Source organism: Buteo buteo, chromosome 11 (genome assembly GCF_964188355.1).
Source record: "Buteo buteo chromosome 11, bButBut1.hap1.1, whole genome shotgun sequence".
In the NCBI taxonomy this organism is placed as follows: Eukaryota; Metazoa; Chordata; class Aves; order Accipitriformes; family Accipitridae; genus Buteo; species Buteo buteo.
In genome coordinates, this window is record NC_134181.1 from 13,393,710 (window position 1) to 13,417,773 (window position 24,064).

Here is a 24,064-nt window from a genome sequence, read left to right on the forward strand (position 1 = left end):
AACTGCAGGATGTATATGTTTGTGTATACACATACAGTTATTACATATATATAAACATATGCATCAATTTCAGTCCTTTAAAATTTAAAATATTTCAGTTATCACTAAGGATCCCATATTCAGCAGCTTTTTTTAAAGACCAAATTTACCTTCAACCTCATCTATTGAGACGTAACTTATCTACTACTACTGTCTGCACATGAGACAAAGCTTGCAGTGTCTATGTCTATACAGGTAATTGATGTGTAATAAATAGAAGAAAGCCTTGTTTCCAGCCTTGTTCACATTCTGAGAATCTGTATATCAAGTAAGAATTAATGACTTGAGCATGGAGAGTAATTTTCATTGATTTCTTTGCGATATCACTAACTGAAGGTTCTCAGATACATCTGCTGCACAACGCAGCGCTATAGAAACCTGGTATTATTTTAAATCATCAGAACTCTAAGAAAAGCGTAAATAATTAACCCCAAAGAGAAAGCTGTTTGCACCTAGGAGAAAAAAACCAAAAAGATGTCTCAGTCTTTCAAATCCTGGGGGCAGATCCTCCCCTGGGGTGATATGGAGGATGGCATTTGATTTACACTAGCGGTAGAGAGCCCCTCAGCTTGCATGTGCTGTGAAGTTTGCCTTCTCCGCCTGTGCTCAGCATCCTTCCACATGGCTCGGTGGAGCAGTAACATAAATTCTGGTCATAAACAAAGAAAAAAACCAGACTGACAGAGAATTTGATGAACAATTTGCGTCTGTACACAATTTTTCCCTCTGTTTGCACCACTGAAATGCATGGTCTTTTATCTTTAGCCTTCAGTTTGCTTTTCCCGTCCTCTTGGTTGCTAGCAATGCTGTAAAACCTTTAAAATATTAAGAAAATTACATCTACTACATCTCGCTTTAAATATAGTGTTCAGTCTTCGTAAGTGTTACTTCATACGTTAAATGAATAGCCTGCCCACCAGGTAAACTACATTTTGTTGCTTACCATGTCTGTCTTTGCACAACATGTAGTACACGGGCATAAATAACAGTGTGTTATATAAATAATTACATGTATGAAAGGCTGTAAAACACCAAAGATATATTTGTACTTTTACTTACGAGAACATTTTAAAAATGATTGCTTTGTTCACCGCGTGGTTTTTATGTGTTGAATGGGGTGCACGCAGAGAACGTTTTACAAAGTTGGGGTTTTTTTTTCCCTTTCCTCCAGGTCACACTAGCGTTATAGTTAGCAAATTGATAAGGTTCCACTGTTAAGCTTTATTACTTGTGACATGAGCCTATGACACTTTATAAAAAGAAGTAATCCAGAACAATCTCTAGGTAATTAACACCTAGATAAACAAACATAAATTTCTATATTGCATTTATTTGGACTACCACTCAAATATGCGTGAACCATGCTTTTTTAATTAAAAGATAAATCTATGTGACACTTAGCCTCAAACTTAATTATTCAGCATAGTATAATAAAAAATAGAGCCCATTAAATGTGTCTTGCTCTGTATTTCTGTATTAACAGCAAAACAGTTCACTCTGGGATCATTTAAATTTTCTTCTTCCTCTTTTCCTGCGATTTCCCTGTTCACTGAGACCCTTTTGGTTAAAAAAAAAAAACCACAACAAAAAGCCCCTAAACAATACCCTGAGCAACACCAACAGGTGAGGAGCTGCAGAACTTCTCACAGCCCCTATAACACTCAGCTGGGTGACATTTTTAATATGACATTATGCCACAGCTTTACCTTCCCTCCTCCCCCTCCCTGGGCTTCCCCATGGAAACATACTTCCACTGTGGTGGATCATGCCAAGCAGTGATAGCCAGAAATGAAAAACACAATACTTAAGAATAATTTCACTGGGATCATGCTTACAATACACAAGGTGAGATTTTTATAATATACTGTTACAATACAGATGTTAAACAGATAGGGGAAATATTCAATTCCCAAATTACAATAGACAGAGGGGTTATAGTCCTTATAAAAGTTTCAACAAGAAACATTATCTTAGAGCTGAGTGCAGCCTTCTGATGTTAGGTGGGAAGACTCTTGTCAAGACACCCACCATCTGCATTAGGAACACTGCTGATCAGCTGCCAGGTAACAAAAATCTCCACAAACAGCCTTAGGTGAGACAACCGCGTTTCTCTTTCAGACCTTCTTTCCCATGGACTGCCTTGGTGGGTGATGCCACCCTTTGTGGTACAAGGCCACTTGGCGGTCGGTTTGAGTGTTTCCTAGAGGATATATGTACTGCTTAATGCCCGGTTCCTAGCGGAAATTTGGGACCATAAAGGAGACTGTGTTTATAAGCATTTCTAGGAGGTGCAACAAGACTCCTTAATCAGGCTTTCACATTTTCATTTATTGTCTGTTGAAACCAGAAGGCAGGAAAATCTTTTGGAAAACGCCCCCCTCACCCCGAATAGTTGTTTTTCCCCAGCTCCAGGGCACAGCGATTACCTGAAAGGACAGTGATCCCCTAGTGAGGCAGAGTTCAGCTCCAAGCCTGGAGCTCATCCATCCTCAGGCAACATTTGTACAGGCTACAATTTTGTGCCTGAGAGTAGTTCCCCCCAAGAGAGGGTGTGAAAGACCTAAACTTTGCAAAACATAAAAATTTTTCATTAACTTCTTGGATTTTGATTAAAATTTGATGCATTACAGATTTTATTCTCTGCAGATGAAGAGACTTGTGGCATTTGCCTATACACCAGTGAATTTGGTACCAGCTCCACGATTCACCCTGCCGTACGTGCACTCCACCAATCCATGGGTAACGTGCAACTTTCAGCCACTGAATAACTGAATTTCCATGATGCTATGCTTTAATTCTTAAGCCTTCTAGACAATTTTTGTACCTCTTTCTGCTGGAGAATTCAAGCTACAGCATAACTACTATTGTAGGTACAACTGGCTTCATCTAATGTTAAAATTGCCCTTTTTTAAATGGGTTTTCCTTCTCAGCTTTTTTTGTGCAAGGCCCTGTTCCTCTCTCCTCCCCATACTTGCTGTAGTTTCTCAGATTTGGTGCATCTTTTTTGGATGTTAATCATCTTTACTTTTTCTAAGAAGTGAAAAATCCTTTAATTTAGTTGCTTTCAAATGTGCAAATAAAACCTTAAACAGGAAGAATAAAGATTCACCCAGGAGAATGGGAGCACCCTCGCACTTGCACATTCTTTGACGTGTGGGCAGCTTTCTTAACATGCACCATAACAATAAACCTCACAATTTTCTAAAGCCAAATATATGATCTATACAAACATTTTTTTTAATGTGAAAACATGACTTTATACATCATAGTGTATGATACACACTTGAAACACTTTCAAATCAAAGCTTGATAGACCCCAAGACTTTTTCTATAGTACATAAGTAGTAGTATATAAAACAATTATTACTACATGCTAAAACAGATTTCCACAGTCTTTTAATTAAGCACAATATATATAATATATATATGTATATACTGTATATAGATTTGTTCAGATTAATAACTGGACTGAGCACACACACCCAGCATAATACACTCCAGTAACTGCCTAACAACTGTGAATTTACTGACATTAATTTTTTTTTTTAAATCTGACAAAGCTGCAGAAAATAATGTTTTAACTGTTCCTAATAAACATAAGCAAGTAGGAAAACTTTTTTTTCAGAGGTAGAGGTTTTATTGCGTAAAACACTGGATAAAACTGTACTGCTTCAAAGACATTTTTATTCTAACAGCAGAAAGAAAACAGTCATTGCTGAAAAAACAACTTTTAATACTTCTATACCAGAATAAAGTTCTGTCAACTGATGTATTATAATAATAAATAATGACCAAGAATAAACTTTAAATACAAAGTTTTCTAATTGTTACAAGCATAGCAACAAAATCCTCTACTCTATTGATCTCAGATTTCCTCCAAGATAGAAATTTTTCTTTGTGTAGGAATGTAGACAGTATTATGACCAGTATCACAGACTACAGAAGTTACAGAGAAAAAACTTGACATGTTTAGATATGAGAAGCATGATGATATTCAGAAACTGACAATGCATCACTGCTGCTGTCACTTGTTTGTATTACAAGTTACAAATGTTCTGGAAAAAAGGGCTATGTCAGAGGGGAGGATAGGGACAGTAGCACCCGACCAAATGGAATCAACACACACATCACAAGGAGCGGGAGATGTTTCCAGTGTCACAAACAGAATTATTGCCTGTCGTATCTGAAAATGCTCAGAAGACACAAAAGAATACTGAAAGAGCTCAAAAAGTGCAAGAAATGGAATGTGGGGGGGGTGGTCTCGGGTTTTTTTTTTTCTCTTTTTTTTTTTTTGCTAAGATACTGAAGGCGGCGCAAACACACAAAAGCAAGCGACTGACACAGTCACCAAACACAGTAGTGCAGTTAAAATCCTAAAGCTTACTACAGTCAGAAAGTTTCAATAACATTTCAATCCTTTATCTAGGATCATAGAAACAGTTGCATTAAGTTTATCAACTCGATTTAAGTAAGGCAGTGAGAACTATACTAGAAAAACAAGAAAAGCAGCTTGCTCTGTGCCAGATGGGTCCAAGTTACACAGTGACCTCATTTAAACTGAAACTTCAGTTGGATGACATCCTTTCCGACAGCATATGCAAACCGTATTCCTTATTAGCCTGAGATTTTTTTTCCAGTCTCAGGGTAGCGCTAAGAATTTTATTTACATTGATTGCAGTTTAGTATTTTTTGTAAACTGCTTTAGGCAGAGCTGAAGTTTTAAGGCCCTGGGGTTTTACTCTGTGCTCCCAGCCTGCAAAGAAATATTGACTTTTTTTTACTTTTTTTCTTTTTTTTTAAGTCTGGATGATTTTTTTGTAGAAGAAGTTAATACTTCTCTACCATCACAATAAACAGCACCAATTTTGCTTCTATCCAAGGAAGTACATTAGAAGGCTGAAATTTTATGCCATTCAGAGAATTTCAGAATAAACCCTTAGTTATTTTTCTTACTTTTTTTAACTATGTGGTTCATTATAGTCTCTCAAAAGCTTCCTATGTGGCAAAGACCTTACTAAATTTGGAGCATCCAATCAGTAAAAAAGCTAAAATCTGCAAAAATATAGAACGCATTTGTTTTACAAAACCAAAGAAATATCAGCTAAAACACTTCTCTTCATTAGAGACAAAGAGCAGGAAGTTTGGATTCATATTTTAGGTCAAGCTACTTTATAAGAGCTTGCTCCAGAAGAAACTTCTGCACAATGTCTGTAACACTTACAAAAGCTAAGACACGAAAATTAACCGTGACTGGGGAATCCTTCATTCAAGTGTAAAAAAAAAAAAAGGAATTTAAAGGAAGTTTGAAAGAAAACAAGAAAAGAAAAGAACAGAAGAATAAAAAAAAAATTACCAACCTTCTATGTAATAAAATTCTGTTTCTCACCAGCACCTGCTATAGATAAGGCTGACTAGTTTCACTAAACAATATTTCTGTATATTGTACTTCTACTTTTATAGCAACTTACTTCTTCATCAACAAGGAAAAAAAAAAAAGAATAAAAGCATTTCCCTCAATACTGCAAGATGATTACAAAAAATGGAATTACATTTCAAATCTACAATCACACATCGGGCTGCAGATTTTTTCTAACCATTGATTCATTTGGCTGTATATTTAAAAAAAAAAAAAAGAAAATGTAATATCACAATACTTTTCAGTATAGGTCAGTACTGACCCTAGCTTATGGGCCGTCTAAGGTTTCTCCTATACTGCAGTTGCAACACCACTTGAATTGATTTTCTCTGCAATGACAGCTCCAGTCAGACTGGCACCATGGCAGTCTACCAACACATCTCATTACTATGCTAGGCAAATGACAGCAGCTGGTGTCATATTATAAAGGTGTTTTCAACAATGAAAACACAGCCCCTCAATCTTCAAGGCAACACTAAATCGTTTAGACGGTATCATTTTTCTGTTAAGAGCATTATTTTTGGACAAAGACCACTTTAAAGTTTGAAATTGCCCTGCTTTTTAAATAACTAACGACCTCCTAACATTTTTAAATCACTTTATTATCCCACCTACATTGTTTGGAAGTACTTGTTGCCAGGTAACAGTTTAGCAGCCATTTTCAAGGGCTGGAAATCTATTTTGCATGTGTAATATATATATTTAAACACACACACACACACGTATGGAATGTGTGTATTTTGTGTGTGTGTGTGTAGATATATATTCAATGTGTGTATGACTGAATATCTCTGTGTGTGTCAAAATATATATATATATATATATGCGCGTGTGTGTGTACGTGTACATATACATATATATGAAAGTTTTCAGCATCCTGTACACTTCTGGGAATTAGCACGCCATTCTTTTGCTTGGAAGGCAGTTAGCCGACCCTCACCCAAACACATATCTAAACCTGGTGTAAAAGGCTACTGCAGTATGAAGACAGATCTGCCGAGCTGCATCACTCCTGGGCCTTGCTGCCCTCCTCCGTTAGCTCTGCCGAGCTCCCCGGTTTGACAGCTGCAGGTTCCTCCAAATTCCCAGAAGCTTCGGAATCAACTCTGGAGCGCTTGAACCTGCGGTCGGGATACTGGCTGTTGTCAAAAGGCATGCGATGGACACAGAGAACATGGGTCTTCAGATTTCCCTTCTGAGAGGCACTGTACGGGCAGTATCTGCACTGGAAAGGCCTGTGACCTGCGTGACAGACAAGAGTTGGGTTAGTTTTCTATTTTATGTACGCGGCACCTGCAAACCCGCCTGTTGCACAGCCTGACAAAATGGAATGCCCCGGAGCCCCCCATCCCAGCAGAAACCTTTCCTGTTGGGTGGAGGGCATCGCCGCGTGTCTTCAGCAAGAATAAGAAATCTGTGCTATTCGCATGACGCCTAGTTAAAGAAACTGCATTTTAAAAACTCTGTGCTTTGATTTTCCAGGGAAGTGACGCTATTTCATCTCCCTCCTCAGACCCAGCTGTAAATCCATCAGCCTGCAATCCCAACTAAACTCTTGTAAATACAGCGCAATCGTGTATGAGACTGCCTTCTTTTACATTTGTTAATTATCTTTTTTATTGAAGTGCAATTCAAGGATGACAATGTGCAGACCCTTAGTCTAATAAACACACTTTGTCTTTGGGTGGGTTTCTGAGTAAAGAAGAGAACTGTATGTTTTATTTTAATCACACAGATTACTTTTTAATGGAAAGAAATAATGGATTGAGATAACCAAGGCCTCAAACCTGCAAACATTTACTTCAGTGAGATTACTCCTGTGCGTAAAGATACGCAAGCACATAAGTGTTTGCTGGACCAGGGCCCGAGGTTATCACCAGCTTTAAAATAAAATGTCCAAGCTAGATTAGAAAAGGCATGTTAATGCACAAAATCTGACAGATGCACTTCTAGTGGGTGAAACAGCAACCGACTGCGAAACGAAGGCATGAATGAAAGATATTTCTTCTTATAAGGCTATCAATGTACTCTCCCATATTTTTCAGATTATTGTGACTTTGAATCTCCATGCTGTATCTGGTTTTGGAGGTTATGTTTCAGCAATCACATTTCAACCTATGCTGGGAAGTTGTTGATGTGTTTTACTGGAACTTTATGAGCTTTGTCTCTCAAATTAACTTAAACCAGGACCATCTGAGGTCAAATGCGCTTAGCTTGCTTTAATTTGCTCAAATAAATGAATAAATAAATGTGCCAGACCATCTACATAAAGCCAGGATAAGTGAAAAATAATACCCTATCTCCACATTTAAAGAGCACATTCTCCTTGCTGTCATGGTACTACCTAGCAGGCATAAAACAGACACTGGCATAGCAGAGGAGGAGGACTATGCTCCCCGCTATATGGGAAGGGGCTGGGACCATCTTCCCTTGATTTTAGGTGGGAATTTAACAGATAAGCAAATAAACGCTGGTTGTGCGCTGGTCCGATGTTACCTGCACTGGAGTGGGAATGCTACCATAGTCCTCCCAGCAGAGATGGGAGCCTGCATAACTGCTGGTTTTAACCTTAGCCAGTTGCTGACACACCAGTGTGAGCATCTCTAGCAGCGTAAATTCACCTGAGCCAGCATTAGGGCTCTGGGTTGCTCAATATCTTGCCATTTTTACTGTAACATCCGAACTACCACTTGAAGGCTGACTCCCCCAAAACACACTGCTTGCTACCCAGAGGAAGGAAGTGTTAAGTCCAGTCCAGTTACCTAAGCTCTATGCCCCAGCACTACAGGCATGTGTCCTTAATCAAGGATGGAAAGCTCCCCTCCACCCTTTGCTTTTACAAGTTGAAGACTGCCAGAAGTGTGACCACCCCCCCAAGACCTCCAACGTGCATGTTTATGCATAAATCTTGGGATGGAGTGTGGGTCAATCTTCTAGCTCTCTCCTCGGATAAAGAAAAACATTTTCCTCAACAACTTCCTAATGAAAAAGAAATTAAATCTGTAAGCTGCTAATCATTACAAACTCAAATTTCAGTGGAAAATTTCATAGCAATAGCAATGGAAGAAACCTACATAGATAATGTAACAGAAATTGGATTGGGCTTTTATAGAAAAATTTCATCTGGAAGATATGAGGAAATAGTCAACAAAGAGATTGAAGGTGTCCCTAGTGCCTCTTAGAGTCAGTTCTAAAATCAATACCAAAGAACAAAGATGCTCAAAAAATTTTGAATATAATAGTTTTGAAAGCTAGAAGCACTCTCCAAACTATCTGAGTATGAAGAAGGTCCAAAGAAAGTCTGATTTTCATTGTCTCAGAAAATCTAGAAATATTTGAAAACTCAAAAAAAAAAAAAATCTAAGAAAACTATCACATCTCCTCCATTGTTTGTGAGAGACGGATAAAGTCACCAGAATTCACACGTGGATTCTGGACTCTTTCTTTCCTTCTCCTTTTTCTCCCTCCTAGGTAATGCCTCTGACTGGGCAGAGTTACAATGTCTATTGCATAATCTGCTTGGGGAGGTGCCAAAATGCCTTGGCCAAAGTGGTAGAAATGTCAGGTAAAGAGGAAGGAGACTTGCTCCATGAAGAATTGAAGTGATTTTTCCCTTTCTCCAAAAGATAAAGGCCTGCCACTGTCGCATCCACTGAGATGTGAGACTATCTGTACCAGTAGCACCAGCTCCCTTCCAGTATTCCCAGTGTTTCATTTGACCATCTGATGACTGGTTCCCTTGCTAAGAACAGAAGATGTCCTGCTAAGTTGTGACAAATGGTACAACTTGCCCTCTAGCCTGATTCACTCTAGTTTTATTGATGCTATGGAAAAAGCAAAAAAAGATATCCTGTTTATTTGGTCTTCTTGTGTGCTGCAACTGTCAGCGACTGGATATACCATAGGTGATACAATGTCCCCGATAACTGCTTGCAGAGCAGTGTGCAGGGAGCACAGACAGAGTGATGGGACTCCAGGAGCGAGCAGGCACAACGTGCCCATCAGCCACCCTCTGAACCCCTCAAGCGTCATGTAGCACAGAAAAAATCTGGACAGGTTTAGCCAGAATTGGTAGCACTAGCCAACAGTGTGAGATCTCACCAAGCAACTCTTAATGCTTTGCCCACAAGCAGCCACCATTAAACGACCATCTTAATTCTTTCCTGCAAAGAGCAAATTCTAAACAAGGAATCTACAAAGCATAGATGGAACTAACCACCTCACATGTGCCAGACTAAAAGCAAACTCTTTCTGTCCACCACTGAACCAAGTTCAAACCTGTGCAATTCCATACAGAGAATGTTATTTATTAATTCAATGCACTTTAATAAATCAGACAATATAAAGTGCACCTACAAGGATTCAGTTCTGCATTGCCTCCCCCACGACTTACTTTTTCAGGCCATCAAAATTTCACATCACTGCCTTGTGAAAAGTAAGTACACAATAAGTTAATTTGTATTGTCACTATGCAGTACAACTGTGGTAAAGAGCACATTCATTTTTAATCCTGTATGAATAATATATAAATATGTATACAGAGTGAGGGTCATAGGAAAGCAAGCGGTACATTGTCTACAGCAGAAGTAGTACAAAAACTAGAGATTATTCTCACTTGCAAAGATAACAATATCTGCAATTTGCTTGTAACTAAGGGGTGAAGGAAAATGCCCATTTCTCTTAGATATCCCATCCATTAATTTTAGCTCAAAATCTTGTTGTGGGCAGCAGGCTCTTAAAATAACCCTTCCCAGATAAGTTGGCAATAAATTTATAACATTTTATCTAGCAGTGGTTGGTAGGTTCTTTCTTAGCAAGCTACGGTTCATATATATTTTACCCACTATATATCTTCCAATAAAATTATATGAAAGCCCTTCAAAAAAAAAAAGAAATCTTCTTGATAGTTCAGGAGATAATGTGCAAAGCATTGCATTGGTAGTAAGAAGAATTAGACTAAAGGCAGGCCAACAAGGGGGGCAAACTATGGTGCCTCTTTCTCTGACCAAAAAGTGAGGATAGAGGACAATATATTGTTTATTTGCAGCTGAAATAATCCTGTTGTGGAGCAATGTTCTACAAAGTCTGTGACTGAGCGTGTGAAGAGACTTCATAATCCTCTGGATGGAAGCTGACAGTCTAAAGAAACAGAATAGCAGAAAATAATAATAAAAAATAGCCAAAATGACAACAATGGTAGCTGGACTCAAAGAACATTTTTAGAAGGTGCGGATTTCCCCAGGAAGGGTGATTACCTCCAGCACCTGCTGAAGCCAGTCCTCTGAAAGTGATCTAAATCTTCCAGTATCAGCCCCAGCAATGGCAGCAGTGCTGAGATGACCTAGGCTCATCATCTCCTCTGGTTTTGACTGTACCCTGGAGAGAACAAGGAGTGTGGATGGGTACTTTTTGGTCAGGATGGAGAACTTCTCCTTGGGAAAAATATTTAGAAAAAATCCCCCAATGTCTGAAAGTAGTCCACCTTTTTAAAAATATATGCTGCTTTGTTAATTTAGCCTTTGAGAAAAAAAAAGTTTGTTTTCCTTTCTTTCAAGTTTGTGATCTGATATGTTGCTTTGTGACACATCACGTCAGCCCGCATCAGTCACATCGTGTTAGGTTTCATAACATGGCATGACTGATGCAGCCCAACATGGTGCATTAGCTGAACAGTCAGAAAATGCAGGTTTTGAGAAAGACATGGATCTCGAAGTCTGGGTTTTAGGACCATTTAAAGGAAAATATATTTAAAGCAGGGGCCTTGGATATAAATATAGCCATTGCCCATGAGTTGTTAAGGATTCAAACACTTGCCAAACCTATTTTGCTTTGTCTTATCTGTAAAACTCAAAATGTATTATTGGAACACATAAAAAGTCAATGTCAATGAAGTGTCATTGGGTTACTTACTGTAATCCAAACACTGCTAATAGTTACTAATTTATTAACTTTGATATGGATCCATTATTTAAGATTAGCACAAAGGAATACACAAACAAGAGAGAGAGAGAAAGAGTGATGAATACTAAAGTCTTTTTCATTAAAAAAATCATTTACATGGTCAAGCCACATTAATTCTCCACTTCTAAAAATATTTGATCGGCATCCAAATTCTATAAAAATTTCCACAAAGAAACATCTTATTTTTGTGGTATTACAGGCACATATGTAGGGGTTTGCACTAAAACGTAAAAATGGGCATTGGACTAGTCACATGAATAAGATCAGGAATTTATTCCAGATTGTTAAAAGTGTACTAATCACAGCAAAATCATGGCTTTCTCCCAAAGCAGCAAGAAAACAGTAATTTGAAAGAAAAATGCCAATAATACATCACACACAAGCCGTCTGTTGTCCCCACTACACCACTTTTTATTATATTGCATATGTGTACATATATACACACAGATACACACATACAGACACACAGACACACAATTTAATGCATAAATTTAGGGAAAAGGCAGAAGAGCAATAAAATGATGAACAGAAAACAAATGCTGTGCAATGTACTATAAATTATAATTAAGTCCTGAATAAAATGTGTTTCTTAGATATGACATTTGTTCCCTTAAAATGCAAAAATGGCCATGATTATCTGACAGAATGTTTTTCCTTAGATGGCCAATGGCTATAGCACTTACTGCGATGCAATACGGTAAACTCATTTCAGATTTCTTTGCCTGGCTTAAAAATACCCTTTCAGTGAAAATCAAAACTAACAGCAATTACCTCTTTAAAACAAGTAAATTACTCCCTCGCTAAGAAATATTTGAAAAGCCTCAGAGGTTTGAATTTCTTGGAGGCAATTCTCTTTAGCTGAGATGTTGGATAGTGAAGATCTGGACTTGACCTCCTGGGCTGCTGTGGCAATCCCAAACGGCCAGGACCACCTCCGGCCATGATCAGGCACTCTTGCAGGACCAGCTGCAGTGGCTCAGGATGGATGGCCGCTGCCTCCTGCACTGAGATGCTCAGTCCCAAAACGTTGCTGGTGGAACGGTCCATGTAATCACACATCTGCTGCAGCGCAAAGTCAGCAAGCTGCATTCAAACCTCCCGTGAGCCTGGACCTCCCCGGGAAGAGCTGGTTTAAATCTTTTTTCCTACACAAGCTTGCATTTGAGGTACAATCATCTTTAAACAGATGAAGTGTGTGTTGCCTCAGAAGTAACAGCAGGCGATGATGGCCGTGTGCTTTCCGCGTAGGAAGAAAGACTTTTTGAGTGTCTCCGGTTTTCTGGCAGTGACTACTGGGCTGAACTCATGGCTTTCTCAGACCACAGCCTCCGGGTCCCAGGCGTCTTGGTGAACACTGCCATTTTAAAGTAATGCTATTATAGCATAATAACCAGGATTTGCAAGGGGAGGACTATTTTCATTTAAATCTCGGCTAGTGCGATTTCCTTTTTGTAAAGTATAAATTTTCATAAATACATTTACTATCCACAGCAAACATCCCAAATACTGTATGCATTACCCAGGAGAGCAGAATGGCTCTAAAGCAGCCATTCTGATCTGGAGCATAACAGTATGGATGGGAAAATGCTGAATAAATATATTTGTCCAATAGACAATAATGGCTCTGATTGAGCCATTCCACTTTATTGGTCTCAAAATATGCATTTTATGAAACTCCCAAAATACTAGACAGATTAAAGTACATCCAATCTGGTTCATATATGTAATAAAAGTTTTTATAAAACAATTGAAAAGTATATGTTTATTTACACACAGGTCCAGGACCAACCAAGATGGTCTTCTGGGAAAATTACAATATTCTGTGAAGTTTATATGTTTATTGGATTACAAAAAAAAGGAAATTAAATTTTAAAAACCCTCTATTTCATGTTGACCAGGAAAAACCATAAAAATGAAAAGCCTTGTCTGAGGCTTTTTTGATGATTTACTGTGGAACTACATACAAAAAAAAGCATAAGTATCTGCATTTTAGGAAGGCCTGGGAACATTTTCACCTACCAAAGCTAAGGCTTTGGGTTATATGTTTCCCATGGGACACCTGAAGCTATGGCAGCCCCCTGACCACCCTCTGTTCAACTGGATACCTTCATTACCTGGCTCAATCCTGCAAATAGTCCTAAGACTAATCAGAGGCATTGTTCATGATAAGGGGCACCAGACTAGTTACCTAAATCCCCCCTTGTTAATACAAAGCAGACACTTCCAGAGGCAGCTCGGGTCCGACCATGTGAACTGCCATCTGGAAGAGCCTTTCTCTCACTGTGGGTTACACAAAAGATCTTCATTAGGGGAGGATAAGTTTGGGCTAAAGACCCAGCTCATGGCAAAACACGGCCATCAGCTTGATCCTAAATAAATGCATTAAGGATGTTTGGAAAAATTGCCCTAAAACTAGTAGGATTTATCCACCTGTGAATTCTGCTGTGGCAGATTAGTGATCCATAAGGAATCCCCTGTAGGGATTAATGTGGTGTACGGCACCGTCCCAAGGCCAGCACCCATCCCAAAGCCACCACGTGGCACCACAACCCTGGAGTTTTGCTGAGACAGACGTTTGGTCTACAGCTGCCTGCAATAGCAGGGTGGCAAATGACTGAACTGTCATTGGCTGCAGAGGTGCTGGAGAATGAAAAGACCTAATCTGTAACTAATTTTTTTCAAGGATTTTTACTTTAAAAAAAAAATCTCCATTCATCGGATCAAATTAAACCCTCAGATACCTACATAGCTTTTCTGAAATGTAATCAAAGGTGGAGTCTGCTCTTGATTTAGTATATTATACAGTGCTTCGTGTTTCTGAATAGGTATTTCAACTTGCTGATAAGTATACTAAAGGGTTTAATGATAGCAGGGAAAAGCAAAAGTTGATGCTACACTTTGTCTTTAACACATACTATTAAAAGATTAAGTTAATTTCACACATCCCCCCTAAAATAAAAACTCTACTTAAAGTAACAGTTCAATTCCTGCCTCAAAAGGTTACAATCACGAATTATCACACACTGATTTTTCCTTTAAAAGCAAAAGAAGAAAAAAAAAAACACCAACAAACCAACCCTGCTATGTAAAACAGCCAAAGGTGGATCAGTATGACACAGAGGCTGACAGCCACCTGGACACTCATGATAAAGAGAAACAAGTAAAAAATTCTACCACTGTCCTTCATACATACGCTTTTAACTTACTGAACAAATCAGTCACAAAATTATGGAAAATATCACTAATTTAACACTTGTTATATAGAGCATGGAAATTATAATTATTTGGAGGTAGACTGAGCAACTTGCTCGCCCTCCGCAGTACACTAAACACAAGCAAATTACAAAATGGCTAGTGAAGTCACTGGCAGTATAAGGGAGACTTGCAACCCCTGGGAAAACAAACATTTCCCATCTCTTGCAGAGCTGATAAAGTAACCGGATTACTCAGCTCCAGATACTTAGCACAGAATTTGTTTCTTTTTCAGAAGAGTAAGCTTTTCACACAGGAACTTTTGATTTAGAAGGGAAATGGATCTTTTCTTGGAAAAAAGGAAAAGCATCAGCAGAATGGCTGAAAAGGTCCTCCTAAACAAATATTAAACATTATGTGAACCTTGTAAAACAAAACTTCTGAAAAACAGCTGAAGACTTTGCTTTCTAAGGACCTGTGTATTTCAGACTGCTGCCGGCGGGTGCATCCGCCCATCGCGGTGCAGCACCCCGTGCACGACGGCACACCAGTTTGGGTTTTGACATGACAACATGAGTTACGAGCCTGGTGCCTCAGCGGGCTCCAAATGAGGTTAGTGGGAATGCTGTCATTGATTGAGCTTGAAATGCCAGACTATCATTGTCCCATGCTTTGGGAAATTTAATTACATTTAATTTTTCATATTTATTTACTTTGGTTTATACACATAAGTAGAGGACAGAGTTCTTATCAAGGGCACTAGGTACCTGTGGTAAAGAGCAGGCCACCTCTGACTAAATTTATAATAGCAATGGTTACAGCAATTTATAAATTCCTCAATCACAATCCCTTTTGTAATCCTAAACTCACAACATCTTGGCCAAAAATATAAGCATTCATTTCCAGCCATACCCCCCACTCTGGCACCAATTCTTGTTCTCCCAAAGCCTGGAGACAAAGCCAGTGCATCCCTTCATCTCTGCAGCCTGGACCCCTCCACACAAGAGGCGAGAACGAGTGGGTTATAGCCCTCTGACAGCCTTCTCTTTCTCTTAGGCTCTGGGGATCCAAGTAGACCGCAGCTAAGGAAACGTATTTCAAAGGTAAGCAGCAGGCTTTTCTTTAATATTAGCTAACCCCAAGTTCTTCTGATTATCAAAATTACATGCTCAGAGTGCCACCTTTGCCTTTACTTACATATTTCAACTAATTGTTATGTCTATTCACACCTTTACTTCTTTTAATCACGTCAATAACATTACATTCCCATTCTAACCCCCTTGAGCAAAATATCTTAGTTTTCCTTCCAGGTCGTTCACAAGCTTTCTTTCTAATGTTCTGTCATTTTTTTAGTTGTCTCAGTAAATATTTATTATTTCAGGGAACATTTAGGACTTCCGGAATGAAGCAGTATTTGAATTTAATGTACTTATGATTTCCCAGAATAAATGTTGTACTGGTGGCACTGGGCTTTTAGTAAAAAGGTCATGCAACTCAGAGGTGCTAATAGGAAAGGCCTTGTCAGGGATGATATTTTGCTGCCAAATATCCTTTATTCTGCCTAGCAATTCATAAATACAATAGCATTTTCTCTTTTCACTCTGGGCAACTGTCTTGAGCTTATTTGGTTTACTTGGTGGAATGGAATTTAAAAAATCCCATACTCAGCTTTCTAAATTTTTCCTGCCCACATTTCAGTGTGTCATATCCTCAGCTGGTGTTGAACAGGACATGCAGCCTGTGCCATGCAAAGACTTGCCCCTCTATACACAGCCAGGTAAGGATCAGGAGTCTCCCCATCGGTACTGTGGCCCACAAACCACCTAAACGGGAAGGGATGGAATTATCCATGTGCTGTCACATTTGCTGAAGTGGGACCCTAAGCTAGAATAATTGTTTTCTGCATGTATGATGTCACTTAAGCTAAGCATGTTCTCCTTTAATTTTAGTTGTTGCTTTCTTACGTAACTGGGGTAATTTAGATGGTATTTTGTCACATTATATCTTGTCATGTACCTCATGATTCTCTATCTACAGTGGCATGTTAGTAAAGAGACCGAGGAAAACCAAACCACTTTAAGTAAATAAATATCCAGCTCACTAATAGCTAATATTTCAAATTATCCACAAGTAGCTCACAACCCCACTAATCATTCTGCTAAAATATTACTATTATCTGTTTATGGGATTTTGTGAGTGTAGTTTGCAGAACAACTCATTATCGGCAATGCTGCAGCGTTATGTGCCATCACTGCACTGAATTACCACGAGCGCAGCCTGAGTGGGGACTCACAGCAACCCACCTCTCACCAGGCGCACTTCCTACGTAGGTGTGCACAGAGCTACTATCTCTGTAACAAAATCACATATTTTTATCATATCCCATTCAACAAATCAGGAGCTCAGACAGTAAAAATTAGAAGGCTGCAAAGAATAAATTGAGCATTAACTTTGCAGGACCTCTCCCTCTGGAAAGTACTGTTGATAATGTCGCAGAAAAAGTGTCTTTTTTATTAAGTCACAAAGGAAATGTTTTCTCCCCTTCTCCTTTGCTTTTCTATAAAAGGCTCTCTAAAATGAAAGGTGTCAGACTTTGCTTTTTCTTCTTGGCATGATCCAGAATGTATGGCTGAGGAATGACAGATGTCTGCAACCAGCTGCAATGAAGCATGCTAAAGTTTCAGTCTAATCCACTTATTTCACTGCAGTCACGTAAACCAAAACAAATGGGCAGTGCCTTACATTATAAAAACACAGCAGCATTACTTTGTTGCATAATGTAGCTGATACGCCATCTTTTTATCATTTTTCCTACTGCAGAAAGAATTCACCTCTTTATTAAAACCAGCCCCTGAAAGTTCTCCCGTTCTGCTCGCCTCTATTTTTTTCTTTTAGTGTCACAGCAGTCTTGCTATGCCCCATGCATTACTCAATACGCTGCTATTATAAAAACACAGTAATATTTTTCTAGGGAAGGCTGCTTTTGTTTCTAAAAGCGTGATCCGATTCAAAAGCCACAGGGCCTGATTCTGTTCTCGCCTCCTTGTCACAAGCTGGCGGTTTGAATAGATCTGCGCTGCTCCGAACGAGGTCAGGATCGGACCCGCCATCAAACTGGTACATGTTTCGGCTGTATGCCAAGCGCACCAAGCACTTACCCTTAACAGGTAAAAACCCCCGCGTTTCTGCTTTTTACAGATCAAACTGGAAATGTCAGCTGAGACGCAACTAAGGACCTTAATCTACTCGACTAACCTCATTGAGGCTCCCCCCCCCCATTTTAATGAGGAGGAAGAGCCTTTGCTGCCCTGTTTACCGAAGCTCCTGAAAGCCCCCCCCCCCCATTTCATTATGCCAGAGGGAGTATAACCTAAGTGAACATGGCATCGTTTCCTGGGAAGGGAGACCCTGCCTCACTCCAACATGTAGTGCAGCAACCTTTTGAACCCTCCCTCCTTTAATCCTTGTACGGAAAGGGAAAGGATGAGGAGTCATGTGGCTCCCTCCCCGCCAGCAGTTTCAACAGCTGGGAAGCACTCTTTCAGCGCAATTCATAAAAAAAGATGTGTTGGATTTCGCCTATGGCAGAATGGTGTACAATTTCTGGCCCTTCAGGCTAAAACAATAAATGCGAAGAGGAAAATTTGAGATTTCCCCCCTTAAACTTCCCACAACAACCTCAGCAAAACCACATGACTTGTCTTGTACAATCTCCCTGGTGTTTTCAGTGCTACTTTGGCAGGAAATCAGAATTACTGTTATATAAATTCCATCTGATGCCAGAGCTACCATCTGTGAGTAAAACTGCTTCACCTACGTCTGCCGGCAAAGCCACTCTCCCAGAGACAAGGGAGAAGGGGAAAAAAAAATTTGATTAATTTGCAGAATGCTTGTGATTTGCTCATATATTATTATAACTGCTCATCAGCACATGACAAATTCCCAGCACTCCGCACAGGAACCCGTTCAGTTTCAGCAGTTTTTTGCATCGGCACCTGACAGACTGCAGAGCCACTAATGACTTTCAGATGCTTACAAACAGTAATTCTATCTTCAGAATAAAAAGAAAAATCCGTAGGAAGAAAAGAGTAGAGTTAGTCTATTCCATTTCCTTCCTGTATATCAACATGATTTAACTCTTCGGGGCAGCAGCGGTTCCAGGATCATAACACGGCTGCTCCTTGCCTGTAAAAGACAAAGACTGCCAATCTCAGGGGGAAATGTGGAAGCAAAAGCCGGTCTCCGAAGGCTTTTGCTACACCAGCTCCATAGAGAGCCAGATACAAAGCAGGTAGCCTAGGAAAAGGCACACCTACCCTGCAGTACTGAAATAAAATACACGCTCTCCCCAGCGCTCCCAAATTCCATATCTATTTTCCTATTTTAATACTTCTGATAACCTTTTGCATTTTCAGGGAACACATCTGCTTCCTAACTGCAGCCGAAATGTTTTTTTCCCCCTTTAAAACTATGATTATGCTTTCTGAAGCACTGTCTGTGTGCTTGATTGCCTGTTTTAGATTAGAGATTTTAGCAAGGAAACAAAGACTTCGGAGTGCACATCAGTCCTGCATATGAGAAACCACAGAAGGAATAAGCAATAAAATGTGATGCACCATCTGTCCACAAACAATAACCTGGATGTTCTGAAGGCTTACAAATTATTTAGCACACAACCTCACCGAATTATAGGACCCTTAAATAGAGCAATAGTCTGGGAATGAGAACCTCTTTGATGTCCTTTTGTTTTGTTTTTTTTTTCCCCCAACTCAGCCATGGATTGATTGCTAACAGTTGAGGTATTTCTCAATGACTATTGGAGCAAGTTGATTTTTATTAAGTAGCTCTCCACAGAATATTTTGCCACAGATTTGAACAGTGGGGTATGCGCTGCCTCTCTGGCCCTAGCCTGCTGCAAACAGATTGTTAATCAAAAGACAGTCTAAAAGAAGAGTCAGTTGGGAAATTCAGTCCTAAGGGCAAAATGCTGCCCTCGGTACTCATGCGCAACTCCCACTGGCTTCCACGAGAGCTCACGGGAACGCTCAGTGAGGAATTTGACTTTATTAAGTACTAGAAGGTTTCTGACTGGACTCTTGTGGAACAAATCTCTAACAAAGAATCAGATTTTATTTTTTTTCCAAATTGTATACAGCTCCAATTAAAAATAAAATGACATTTTTCTTATCTGTCATGCTGAAGCACAGTGATTTTGCATGCAACGTGCATTAGCAACTGAGTACACTCCAGCTACGGTAAACTGGAGTATGTCAAAGCTACTGGATCCCTAGACAAACCTGGCATCCCTCAGCAATGTGCATGTATTACCAAAATCAAGACATTCAGAGACCTGTGTTTGGGATAGAGGATTTTGGTTCACCATATTTAACTGTGAGATCATGTTAAAAAAAACAACCAAACCAACATTAAAATGACTTTTTTAAATTTTTAATATGCAGTGAATTGCAGAATTTCTAGATCTACTGTTTCATTCAACCTCTTCTCTATATTACAAATTCCTGAGTTTTTAGCGAAAACTAGCATTTGTTTTCTCCAATTGAAGCATACCTCTAAACCCATAGTCTGAAATAAATCAGCATCCCTAAAAGTCACCCACTTCATTTTAAAAAGGAAGAGCTTTGCTACCACTTATTAACAACCTGCCCTAAGTATTTATTTTGCTTTGGTTTCCATAGATTTTTTTTCTGCAGGTTTTCTTAACACACCATTTCCCATGCCAGCTCTCAGCTAAGAAATATCCAGACCCACCTACCTAAGGTCTGCTTAGTGTGCCCTTTACTCTTTCATCTAGATGGCAGATCAAAATTCAAATAAAAATAGATGTTAGAAGACAGAGGATTTTTTTTAATTTAATCATATTCTCTTTGACAAACAGGGAACAAGAGGGAGGTAACTGCATAATTAACTTTAGGTGTGCCTAATGTAACTCCGTCATCATTGATGAGTCTTATGGAGAGACACTGAGAGGCAAATGTGCCTTCTAGAGTTTCGTTGTGGAGCCAGCACTATTAAAGAATATTTCAGTATTTAGGCCCCGATTCAGCAAACCGCTGAAGGTTCTGCATACCATAAATCCTGTAAGTCATCCCACAGACTTGTGTGGGGATGCACACGTGCTTACACAACACACGAGCGTAAGTTGTCTCTGAGCTGGGGCCTCATAGTCTCACCCTTACTTACAAAGATTCGTAAAAGAGACATGAAAATTTGCCTCGGGCTAAAAGCTGGCACATTACATTGTTTCATTTCAAATCCACGCTCCTTTTGTATTTATTTCCACATTTGTTTTTATGCGGTATTGGCTCCCGGTGTGAGGGGGATGTAGGGCCCCAAGGATGCTGGATGCACGAGGGGCCACCAGCCCATCACCTGCAGAGGTACACCCGCAGCGCCGTCGTGGCCACCACCTGCCTGCAGGCTGGAGCCCCCTTGGCCAGTGAGGGGCCACTGGCCGCTAATGGGAGGCTGGTAATTTTAGCATCGCTACGGGTCACCTGGAACTGGCTGGTTGCTGTACATGTTGCACGCAGACCAATAATCAACACCCGGAGCCGAGGGGTGGCTTTAGCTCTTACCCACGTGCCTAAACCCAAGCATTGCCACCCAGCAAAGGGCACCTGATGGCTACGCAGCAAATCCATTCCATGTTAAAGGAGACAAAACCAAAATCCCCTTCCAATAACTTCTGTGGCAGTCAGTACACAGGGGACCAGGTGCTACTGGGATTTTATTTTGAATATAATTGTAGAAGTCCAAGATATTGAAGCATCCATGGGCAGTGGGACACAAAGTGCGCACCTAGGGTGTCTGGGTATTTTTCTGATGACTTAAAGTGATCCATGCCTATCTCTGAAAAACTTAAGCCAAACACAGCATGTCAGGTAGCAAAGAGGCAAATGTTCCTGCCATCAGTACCCAGCCCACTGAAGCCTTGATCCAAGCCCCACTGCCTATGGGAGAGCCACTCAGCCCCGCGTAAGTTTCACTGACTTCCATCGTCTTCCAGAGAGAAGGTTTACTTATATGAAATCAATGGCAGGCTCTGGGCTTTCAAGCAAACTGATACCCACTTGGGTGACTCTGTGTATAAACCCAAATCATTTTGCAACAAAACTAATGTACACAGTGGTTAGAGGGGGCCAAAATACTTGCCTTCTGGAGAAGCCGTGCAATTCCTCTGATTTCAACAAATAATCTGACCCAGGTAACTTTTCTCTATCTATCGTTATGCTAATCAGAACAGAGAGGTCTATAAATGTACTTAAAGAGACAACTAAAAAAAATTAATCTGTGGTTTAACTTAAAGGTCAACTCAATACATATTGAGAAGTCAACTGAAATTCTGCCATTAAATATAATCACTCCTTCTAGGGTGGTAAATACTGCATGGAAATACCCATCAGGAGCCAAATTCTGATCTCAGACGAACACAGGACTGGAGCTGCATGCGGATGGAGGAGAGCAGGGCTGACCTTGCATACAGAGCCCTTCCAGTCTGAGTATCTTGAGTATCAAGACCCAGGCCACTGGAAAATCTCCTTTAAATTCCTTAGGATGTGATTAATATCATGAGAGAGATATATATATATTAAAAAATTAAAAAATCTGGGTTTCTTTTTGGATTTTTTCCAGCTTTCTGGATTCCTGCTTTCAAGCATTTTCCATAACTCCAAAGGTTAGAGAGTTACTTTCTTATAAAAAGAGAGAGATTTTTCTATAATCATGTGGATACCACGGCAAGAGCCTTTTGGAAATAGGAAACTGCCCCAGTCATCACAGTAAAATTGGGGAAAGCGAGGACAGCCATAAGACCCTGAGCCCCCACTCCTGCTTGTCAGCTCTGTGGCAGGCATCTGTCCCAAGCCATTATTCTATACACAAGCATTCACAACCCCAAACCAGTTTTCATGTTCTTTAATAGAAAGAAGTAAATTGAGTACGGCTGAACTAGCATTTTATACATGTACAAACTTGCTCTTTAAATTTGAATATATGGAAGGCACATTATAGGCAGTATCTTCTGAAATAATGTTAAAGATTTGAGTATCGGGGGCGGGGGGGGAGAAGGCACAGAGGTCAGATTTAAATCCTGAAAGTAGCATAAAAAATTTAGATAAAACTGTTTGCATATATTTTTGTACAGCATGTGTCCTGACATTGTCACCATCAGCATGGGCTATAGAATTCATAATCCACTGTGCTATTTTTTAAAATAGTTTGATTTGTTTATTAACTGTGCTTTCCTATTTCCATGAGATATAGACATCGACAGTGAATAGACCTTTTCTAATTGAACTGATAGCTTGAAAGTGAACATGTCCTTGAATTTACACTGAAAGATAGACAGTGATTATTTATAATAAGGGATTTAGTCAACTGCCTTTCCATTTGTACAGCAAGGACTTTATCAACAGACCATGTTTAGGTAAATAGTGCCAAATAAGATAAATTCTGTATTAAAGGACGAATGTCTCGCAGTGTCAGATGTACAAGGAAGAGACATTTGGCTGATGATATGTCCTGTAAGTATAAAAGAGAGTATTAAGATAACACTTTATGCTAGCATTAATACATCAAAGTTCTGGACTGACCTGTTTCATCCAAAGTGAAAGCGAGGATGCTCTTAATTCCTATCTAAGATTAATTTAATTCAGAAGGCATTCAGCCTTATGTCCTGTTTTGCAGCTTTATAAGAATTGCTGGATATGCAGAATAGCACGGCTGTACGTACGTTAATAAATGGTCTGTATTTGTCTAGCCAGAGTTGAAGCCTTTCTTTAAAAACACACACACATACACACAAAAAAAAAACCCCAAACCCAAAACCAACAAAAAAACCTCTGGCTCTGTGAGCTTGCTTTGCCCACAATATTAGAGCTTAGCTATCTCCTTGCTGAAGGGCCTATTTGTCTGCTTTAAGTGAAATCACTCAATTCTCAAAAGTCAGTGGAGGACTTTGGAAGGGGGAGGGCTGGGAGAGGCCACTCCAAATAAGTTCCATTAATCAAAAGACACAGTCTAATGTAACTAATATTTTACAATTAGAGAAGACAAGATGGAACTAAAAGCCATCTATCTCTCTTACACCACATGATCATCGATTCATAATCAGAAGACTGAGAGTCGCACAAAGATGCATTTACAGGGGCTGGGGGAGGGGGCTTGGTCGGAGCCGGAGATAATGAACACGATGAGAAGGAGCGGCGCTGAAGGCTGGGGAAAGATGACAGAGTGGTTCAATGGTGACGGATGACACGAAGATGAGTACTGATACCTGACAGGCAGCGAATGATGACTGCAGTCCTTTCCCACCATTATGATCCTCAATTATCTTGGTAAGGACTAAGAGGAAAAAAAAAAGCCGAAGTGGCTCAGCCCATCCGTTTATTTATAAGCTGGGATAATGCTAGAGTGTGCCAGGCTGCTGGGAAAGGC

At 39.7% G+C, this 24,064-nt stretch overlaps 1 protein-coding gene across 2 annotated transcripts in view; it reads right to left on the bottom strand.

Moving 5' to 3' along the window:
• Positions 1-4,767: 4,767 nt before the first annotated feature.
• Positions 4,768-24,064, bottom strand: part of ZNF536 (zinc finger protein 536) — a 241,459-nt gene continuing 222,162 nt past the window's right edge. For both annotated transcript variants that reach the window (XM_075040123.1, XM_075040122.1), the window contains one exon: positions 4,768-6,697. In XM_075040123.1, the coding sequence (XP_074896224.1) occupies positions 6,462-6,697 (236 nt within the window). In that variant the 3' untranslated portion in view covers positions 4,768-6,461. The remainder of the gene's footprint in view (positions 6,698-24,064) is intronic.